This window comes from Cariama cristata, unplaced genomic scaffold, assembly GCF_000690535.1.
Source record: "Cariama cristata isolate BGI_N322 unplaced genomic scaffold, ASM69053v1 scaffold6292, whole genome shotgun sequence".
Classification (NCBI taxonomy): domain Eukaryota; kingdom Metazoa; phylum Chordata; class Aves; order Cariamiformes; family Cariamidae; genus Cariama; species Cariama cristata.
Window position 1 is genome coordinate 1 of NW_009604348.1, and position 9,631 is coordinate 9,631.

General features: G+C 47.6%; 1 protein-coding gene across 1 annotated transcript; it reads left to right on the forward strand.

The window, feature by feature from the left end:
- The first annotated feature begins 398 nt into the window (after nucleotides 1–398).
- On the forward strand, nucleotides 399–3,180 carry TRIB1 (tribbles pseudokinase 1). The gene is made up of 2 exons (XM_009695554.1): nucleotides 399–688; nucleotides 2,712–3,180. Exons 1-2 carry the CDS (start codon nucleotides 534–536, stop codon nucleotides 3,178–3,180), a joined length of 624 nt encoding a protein of 207 aa, XP_009693856.1. The 5' UTR covers nucleotides 399–533.
- The last annotated feature ends 6,451 nt before the right edge of the window (nucleotides 3,181–9,631 follow it).

A 9,631-nucleotide genomic window follows, 5' to 3' on the forward strand; every position in this document is an offset into this window, starting at 1 on the left:
GGGGGTGAGGGGGGGATTCTCCCGCTGTTTCTGAGCGCCGCCTTAACCGCTCGACCCGGGGAGAGCCTTGCAAAAACATCCTCCCGCTGCTCCCGGCTTGGAAACGCCCGGCCTGCCGCCCCTGGGGATTTACATGCGCTGGGAGTAAGCTGTAACTCCGGGTTAGCTCGGAGTACCTTCCCCAGAAGGCTTCGGGGGTGATGGCTTGTTTTATTTTCCTCCCCCTTTTCAATACAAAATGAACAGGAAGGGTCTCGGTAACCGCTTTGAACGGCACTCCCGCCGAGCCCTGGCTCCCTTCCAGCTCCCTCGTCATTGTTTGGGGAGAGTTGCTACGCGAGCGACTGCTTCCAACGCCCTTGAGAATGAATTTTGGTTTAATTTCCTCTTTACAGGTGTTCCCCCTCAAACACTACCAGGACAAAATCCGGCCTTACATTCAGCTGCCGTCACACAGAAACATCACCGGGGTCGTGGAAGTCATCCTCGGGGACACCAAGGCTTATGTGTTCTTTGAAAAGGACTTTGGGGACATGCACTCGTACGTGAGGAGCTGCAAGAGGCTGAGGGAAGAGGAGGCTGCCCGGCTGTTCAAGCAGATCGTCTCTGCTGTAGCTCACTGCCACCAGTCGGCCATTGTACTTGGTGACCTCAAGCTCAGGAAATTTGTCTTCTCTAACGAAGAAAGGTAAGCGGTTGTCAGCGGCCAGCCCTGGGGTAAGTGGGGAGGGAGGATCGCCACATCCAGAGGTGCAAAAAGTGTCCCAGGGAGTGGAAAGAACTGTGTCAGCTGGGCATCACCTGCAAGCGATCTGAGTAGGTCCCCATCACATGTGTGTAGTAGGTCATGGATCTGACCGGTACGTGCTTACTCTTAGATCTCGACTGATGAAAGGGAGGAAGCTAGCCGGGAGCTTCCTCTCATTCAGTAGAAGTTCAGGGAAACCTGCTGGTAGACAAAGGGACGATAGTTCAGATGCTCGTTAGCGCCAGAAGATGTCATGTGTGCCACTCAGTGTAAAATGAATAAAAGGCAGAGAGAAGGAGAGGAGGGAGGCTGAAGCGTTGTGCTGGGGAAGGGGAACGGCCCGGCTTGGGGAGCAGGAGGTGCGAGGAGCTGGAGCTCTGGTCCCTCCTCGGGAGAGCTGCCCTATGGCCATGGCAGAGCCGCGGTGCTCGGGAGGGGTCTCCTTGCTGAAATCCCCTGCTGATCAGGGTTACGCTGCTAAGGAAAGACCAGCTGTGTCCTTCAAGGTTTTTATCCCTCCTCTGCTACCGGTGGCCGTGCTTTCCGTGCTCGTGGATGTGGGCACACACAGGAGGGAAGGTGGGATAAGGTTAAATATTGCTTTGGGAGACCTGCACTGAAGAAAAGCACTTTACTAAAACTTAGCCTAAAGCCTAGGTTTATAGAGAGGAGATCCAGAATCTAGTTGTTAAATTTATATTAGGGAAATAATTCAGTATTTCCCTGGAGTGTTTGCTGCTCTTGTAGTGCCTCACCGCACATGGCAGAGCCAGAAATACATTTTTAATCAGCAAAACTGATTCTGACTAGCTGCTTAGCCTGTGGAAAGCTAAAAAAAATAAGTAAAAGCTGTAACACAGTTGAAGCATTTTTTATTTTTTTTTTTTAAACTGGGCTAACGCTTCTTCAGGATGTCATTTATAAACGTGATAAGAAAATTAACCGGCACTGGCCCTCTTAAACAGAAACAACCATATGTTGACATGCAAAGAAAGTAATTCCTTTGAAGGAAACTATTGCAGCTTTTCCCGCCCATAAGAAGATGAAACATTTGTTGAAATGTTACATTGCACGCAGTCTCGCTCATTTGGAAATAACGCGTTGCACAGGCGAGTGTCATGTGCATCACGTTTGGCAAGAAGAGGGTTAAGCAATGGCAGGCAGACTCGGGCTCTCCGGCACAGGTGCAGTTTCAGGGCTCCCGCAGCCAATCCCGGGCCCACGGTTCGCGTTGAGTCATATTTTCCGTTTGCAGAACCAATGGGTATTTGGCGAGGTCACGCTGAGGACAGGCTGCAGCCAACGCATCTGCACCCCAGCGGGCTGCGAGGCAGCGCAGAGCCCTTCCAGGGCCAGCCCGTGGCTTCCTGGCTGATGCCGAGCTCCCCTTTTGTCCCCCAAATGGGAGGCTCGGGTGGACCCACCTCCACCTGGGAGGTGGCAGGTGCGGTGGTACCCTCCAGAAAAGCAAAAAGAATAAACGACAAAAAAAAAAAAAAAAAGCAAAACTTGGGAGAGCCGATGATCCTCACAAGTATGGAAGGGAGCTGGACTTTGCGGTTTGCAAAATCATGCAGCTGAACGCTGTTTGCTCAAAGCCTGACCCGCAAATAGGGCTGCGTACGATGCATCGCAGCCGATTAGCCCCCTGCAGTTGCATTGCAGCCTGTGTAGACAGAAGGTGGCTTGCTGGTGTTCCTCGAGAGCCCTCTGTGTTGTTAAAATCCTCAGTAAACAAAACAAGCAGGCGTCGCTGAGCTCCTACCCGACGCACATAGCTGCGCTTCCATTACAATGGCCTAGGAGTCCAGGCAACTTCTCTGCTGAAATTAAAAAGTGTTTCCTCTCCTTTTCTCTATGCTGATGGGAGAAGGGGAGTGGGGATTGCCGTGGCGGGGGTCTCACCCTGCTGGCCTGGGTGTTGCTGTTTCTAACCTGTGGCATCCTCTCCTGCCCTCCCTAGGACTCAGCTGCGGCTGGAGAGCCTGGAAGACACACACATCATCAAAGGCGAAGACGATGCGCTCTCAGACAAGCACGGCTGCCCGGCATACGTCAGCCCTGAGATCCTAAACACGACGGGGACTTACTCTGGAAAATCAGCCGATGTGTGGAGTTTGGGAGTGATGCTCTATACCCTGCTGGTGGGACGCTATCCCTTCCATGATTCGGACCCTAGCACTCTGTTTTCCAAAATCCGGCGTGGACAGTTCTGTATTCCTGACCATGTCTCCCCCAAAGCCCGATGCCTCATCCGCAGCCTCCTGCGGCGGGAGCCCTCTGAAAGACTCACTGCTCCAGAGATCTTGCTTCACCCTTGGTTCAAGGCGGTCTTGGAGCCTGGATATACAGACCAGGAGACGGGAACTTCGGATCAGATTGTTCCAGAATACCACGGAGACAGTGACGATATTAGTTCCTTCTTCTGCTAATCCTGAAATCTCAAAAACCTTGGTGGTCCTCACCTCCGGCATCTTCGTAGGGTTTCATCTTTCCACGTTTGCAAACTCAACACCATCTTAAAGTGCCAGTATGGTCAGAAAAGTGACCTTGATTAAAATAAACACCAACCCGTAGATCTCCGCTCCCTGAGTGTACTCAGAGTTTCATCCTCTTGCTCTGCTGGTAGGTCCATCCCACCAGCCCTGGAGGACCTGTGCAGCTTTGCGAGGGCTGCCTGGCTTTTCTCCTGCCTCCCGCATCCTCCACTGGTGTAACTGGTCACGTCTTGGCTGCAGAGTCTTACGGCTGGCGAGGCGTGAGACGGAAAGGCAGCCCCTTCTGCTTTCCTGCAGTGGCTACGGGGGTGCGGAGCCCTGGCCACGACGCGCAGGGGCTGGGGGCCACGAGGCGCGCCTCTAACTGAGCAAATCTGACAGAAATGGTAAAAAGGGGAATCAACTCAGCGTGCCATGCCAGCCAGCTTGCAAAATAGCTTTCTGACTGTAAGCACACTTTAATGAGAGAAGGAGGTCTTCGCCCAGCACGGCCAGCTGCCTGCTCACTGCTGCTCCTCCAGCCGATCTTACTTTCAGAGGCATGAAGCTCCCAGATCCACCCGTAAGACAAATCACTGCTGTGGCCCTTTCCGAAGCAGAGACCGGTGGATCTCCCAGCTGGATCCCCTCCGATTCCATTCGCTGACTGGGAAAGCATTTTAAATAGACTTAAGCCTCGCGTTACCATGGTGTAGCCTATATAACTTTATGCCCTCGGCGAGCTTGTCAAGTAGCAGGTCTCGTTAGCTCCGAGTGCCAAAACATATCCGTTTACCAAACCGTAACACTATCGGCTGGGGCGCCTTTCCTTGGAAAATGATAAGAGGTATCTTGTACAGTACATGTAAACACGGTCGTGTTTTCCTACAGGCTCAACTCTTAAAAACATCACATCCCCTCTCCTCTTCCCACCTCCACCCCCCAAAAAGTTAGTCTTAAGAGTAAAATCTTCACACGCCCTTAGTTGATTATTCAGGTATGTTGTTTGCCTCCAGCTACTTTTTTTTTTTCCCTTAAAATTTTTTTTTTTTGCATGATTATTCATAGTCTTTCCAATGTGCGTGGATAATGAATATATCTAAATCATTAGCTTCCTGGGTTGGGGGTAAGTAAAGCTTAGTCCTACCTAAAATTTCTGCTTCGTTTCACATTTGTGTCCAGTGGCTTATGCAAAGAGATGTCCATTCGCCTTAGGCGAGAGCGCGGCTTCTGAAATGGCCGTGAGGTGGGTAACATGTCCACGACACAGTTCGAGTGAAGTCATTTTAAGGGTTAACCCCCGGCAAGCTGCAGTCCCACCACGCGTTGCGAGAATACCATGTATACCTCATGGACTGTGTACTTTGTACATACCTTACTGTTTGGGGTTTTGTTTTCTTGTTCTGTTGTACCTTTTTTGTCCTAATAAGAGGTGTCGAAGAGCAATTTAATGTGAATTATTGTTGGCAATACTAACTTGACAGAATCATGAGCATTAAGAGCAGGGCGCTACAGCTCTCCGTTGCACTAAACCTCTCATGATTGCTTGACATTTGTATCTGTGATACAGTTTAACCCTTCTATGAAAAACAGTACATTTGTATATATTGGTAGGAAACTCTGCCAGAAAAGCTAAAAACACTATGTCCAACTTGTAAATATGTATATGTATGTGGAAACCTGGATGATAAAGTCTGACTTGTAGAAAGTTTTAATAAACTTGGTTTCATAATGTTTGTCCCCATTTCTTGCAGTGTCTTGAGAGGAATGCAGCTTGAGTATGTTTGGTTTAATCTGAAAAAATGGGTTTTGGCCTCAGAGAGGATCAGCTCGTCGACGATCCCTATGCGTGCTCCATCATGCTTGAGCTGCTGGGGTCTGCGCCCTGACTCCCCCAGCTCTGCCTGGGGTTGAATCCCGGTGGGGATGAGTGGGGACAGGGAATGGCTCCTTCCTCCTGGGGGGTGGAAAGGGCCTGAGATGTCCTCAGAGCTATGTGAAACGGGGTATCCTATTCATCTGATAAACAAGGGGGAGAGGAGTTACAGCTCTGCCTCTGAACTTTAGAAACCCTATTGCCTTTCAGCACGTGCGTTCATTTCCACCTGCGCCCCGTGAGCAGAAAATGCTGTGGCCCGTCAAGGCTGTCATCGTGTACCTGGGTGCGGGGCAATGTGATGCTCAAGCCAGTGGAAAATCAGATCTCGGGTATCTAAACGTGAGCAGCCAGAAGCAGAGGCAGCAGTGGAGAGCACTGACTTTAACGGAGAGCTGAAGCCAGCAGGCAGGGGTTTGACCCTGCTGCCGCGAGGCAGCGCAAAAACCACCCGGTGCTCCCATTAAAAATGAAGGGGAAGATTATTAGAGCTGCTTTTCTTTGTGGCGAGAAGAGAGGAGTATAAATAGCAGCAGTATCAAGGTTAGAGAATGTGCTTTCCTGAAAGAGATCAAGCCACTCTTGCAATCCACCCGGAGCGGTGAGATCATCGCTCACAAGTAGAGAGGAGGAGGAAGAGAGTCTTGATTTTTATTTATACTTTACCTCATGTTTAACTTTGTCCTTTTGCTTGAAATCTGTTCACCAGAGCAACTGCTTCCAGGCAGCTCTTTGAGCAGGAGCAATTTTAAAAAGGATTTTGCTTTTAGAAGGGGCGTGGAAGGAGAAAAGGAGGGAATAGGGACCCGGTCAGTGACGAAGCAAAGTGCACTGACTTTAGTTAGGCACCTTGACTCCCACTCTGAAAAACCAGCACTCTGTGCAGTAAGCATATTTTCTTAGCACTTGCTGAGTGAATGTCAGACACCGAAATATCTCAAATTACTTTAATGACATTCTTGCAAGACTTGTAAAAATACATGCACCACATAGCCTGGATGATTAAGTTACCCCCTGCCCTACCATGCTTTTGGGCTTGGACAGAAGCCCTGATGCACCCTTTTAAAACAACTGCAGGAGGTTTGTGTTTTGGTGAATCCTTGAAAACTTTCAAAACACCTTTTATTTCCCCTTGCAGTTAAGTCACCCTTAGTAGGTGAATGCGTAGGTCATCCCATGACTTTATTTCACATGAGTTACGCTGCAGAGCAATTAAAATGAACGCCAAATGGTAGTAACATCTGCAAACAGCCTCTTGTGTTGCTTTAGGGATTATAATGCAACATCCGTTTGTACAGCAGAATAAATTGCTATTGCTTCGTAACCCCATCGTTTGTATTACTGTATACAAAGTTTCAGAGCGTGTTGAAAGAACTAGCATATTAAGTGATTAAACTTTGATGGTGGGTGTGAGAACTTTGATTTATGCAATGCATACATTTCTTTTTGAGAGAGTCATAATTTGTCTATTTTTAAATGGTCCTTCTGGATGAGACCTGCGTGAATCTTTTACGTAGTTCTCAGACCTGGTCACCATTTTCATCTTGAAGTTGCAAGATATTGCTGGCCTCTCTGAAAAGTGCTAGGAGCCTTCCGTCCTCCTCCATTTGCAGCTGAAAACACAAGAAAAGTTTAGGTTTTTCACAACATCCTGGGCTCCGTCCTAAACCAGCATCAAACTGCTTCCTAGTCAGGGTAGATCTTACATCCTAAATATACGTTTTTATCAGCTCTCAATACTTTGGCTGCATTTTAGGCATCCGTTCAATAATTTTCTTTTAAAGTAGCACAGCAGAATTTATAAACCAGCTTCCTCTTAAAGCGCCAGGTAAAACAGCCAGCTCAGCAAGCTCAGGTCAACCTCTCTTTGTCAAGCAGGTGATACTGCTGAGGTTATTTGCAGATAATTAAGAAGGATTGGTAGAGGTTCAGATCTATCTATGCTAAAAAGTGCCCTGATTGTAGGAGAACATCTTAAAGTCAGTCAAAGGCATTTCTGCATCAATGTGTTATTTATGAGAGAAAAGGGGGAAAAGAACAATTTTTTGTACAGATGTACAAGATGAAGATTCATTGCACTTGGCTGGATGGCAAAGCCGGTGCAACGCTCTTCTCTAGCTTTGCTTTAATGCACTGAGGGTAGGCCTGAGAGATAACTTAAAAACCACATTTTATTCAGTCGGTGCTGAGTTCATTCTGTCAAGCAAATCTCTCCAGATTCTCTCTTTATACAACAGTGATTTTTTTTTCCCACTTTTTTCATGCTATTGCATTCTGTCAGGGGAAAAACCCCAACATTTAGCGTTACGGCACTGCACAGATTTAGCAGCACAAAGAAATATCCTATGCAAATGCTTCTTACACTTATATTGTTTTCCTAGTGAGCATTGAGAAGAATAGCTTGACATATAACCACTGTCTGAATTAATCCCTTGCAAAAAATGGCTTTGTTAAACGCAACATCTCTCAGAACTATTGCTGGTAAGAGTACCGTGGAATTTGCAACAGTTCTTACCATAATTCCTCCATAACTTGCAAAATCCTGTTCTTCAAGTGAAATCCAGAGTTCAGATTTCAGCCAGGATCAATTTTTATTGCAGCAAAACAACAAATCCTTCAGGATATGTGTTCACAGCAGGAACATTTTTACTTTTTTTTTTTTATGAAGCCGGCTATTTAGAAAATGCCTTAAAGAAAACTCATTAGTTTTGATTACCCTGTATGTATTTATTTACAGTATTTAACCAGCTAAACAAGCTAATGGCGCAGCACTTCATTTCCTAATTTGGCTTTGAAGCCGAAGCAGCCGAAGTATCAATTACATTCTGTCAAATGCAAACATTAACATAACTGTATGAAGCAATCATGTTTCTAACAACAGCAAGCACTGCCCAGAGGACCAAAATAAATAAAATTCATAGAGCAAGAGGTAACGCTTTTCTTTACGGCAGGATTAGGGCTGGCGAGAGCCGGTGCACTTTCCTCCCAAGGGACGTGTGTCTCGCAGGGCTGCGGAGGCAGCTCCGGCGCTGAAATGCAGGTGATTAATAAGGCACTTGCTCACCAAGGGCACAGTCTCATCACAGCGGGTGTGGATTTCTGCATGCAACTCCCACTGTTATTAATGGTTAATTAATGTGTAATTTGCAGAAAGAGATGAAACTCGGACCTGGGCAGTGTGTTGTGAGCACACACGCGAGCTTATCATTCGAAGAAATATCAGGGTGACACGAAGGGTGGATGACAGAACATAAGTGCGGCATGAATCAGCTGCCCCATGTTTATCGTACGGCGTTGTTGTGGGGAAACATTCACCTCCACCGAATACCGTCTCCTGCCAACAACAGAAGTCGAGTTTGATAAATTATTAGTGGAGATGTTCTCAGTGGCTTTGCTTAGATTTTACTCCTCTTGCGCAAATTGCAGATTAGGAAAGGATTAAGTAACAACAGTGTGGCTAAAGTATTACACATCGCGCTGGCGATTAGCCAAAGAATGTAGCATGCAAAAGCTGACATTGCCTAAGAAATCAAATATAGCTCCGGTCACCACAGAAAATGGCTCTTCCCCAGCACCTAAGGTAGTTGCTCAGTTTCTCCTGTGCCACCCAGTGTCTTGCACCAGCTAATTGTTCATTATAGGGCTTTTTTTTTTTTCCCTTTTTTTTTTTTTTTTTTCTTAACTTCCAGGTAGTGACAAAGCCGTAAACATTTAGGTGAATCACAGAAACCATAAATGTAATTGAGTGTAAAGCCATTGTTGGGCCTTGTGATAACATCCTCATCAAGTCTTGACTTGTCAGATTTGTAGTCTCGCTGAGGTTCAAATACTGCGAGTTTTCTTTGCCGTGCTAGCAACCGGGGGCAAAGTATCAACATAATTTGGGGCAAAAGGCTGCACAGGACTCTCATGCCCAGTGACAATGACTTTGCAGATAGGCAGTGGGATGGGATGCCTGGTGCGAGTAAGTGTTTCCCCAGGTGAGTAAAGGTGGCAGAATAAGGCTCACAAAGGTCAGCCGGCAGCCTTCATTGCAAAGCAAGGGGGCAACAGCCCTCAAACCCCAGGTGAAAGGGTAAAACTCCCCCTGGTGCTTGTGTGAAATTGCTGGCTGACAAGCATGGTGGTGAACCCTGCTCCTCCCCACCCTCAAGCCTGTGCCCAAGCTGCCTGCATCTGGGGGAAGGCAGGATGCTGTTGGGACAACAGGTCCACCCGGGGCCCAGGGGAAGCGCCGTCAGATGCCTACAGATGTGCATGGTAGCAGGACCGGTGCCTGATGGGCTCCCCCTGTGATGTGGTCCCTGCAGCACAGGGACGCAGTGCTTAAAGGGAGCCTTATAGGAAAGATGGGGAGGGACTCTTTAGCAGGGACTATAGTGATAGGATGAGGGGTAATGGTTTTAAACTGAAAGAGGGTAGATTTAGATTAGAAACAAGGAAGAAATTATTCACCATGAGGGTCATGAGGCACAGGAAGAGATTGCCCAGAGAAGCTGTGGATGCCGCACCCCTGGAAGTGTTCGAGGC

Bases quoted from the DNA above. Each gene is read 5' to 3' on its own strand.
- TRIB1 (XM_009695554.1), top strand. From the start codon at position 534: ATGCACTCGTACGTGAGGAGCTGCAAGAGGCTGAGGGAAGAGGAGGCT. The intron at 689-2,711 runs GTAAGCGGTTGT...TGCCCTCCCTAG, and splicing joins GTCTTCTCTAACGAAGAAAG to GACTCAGCTGCGGCTGGAGA.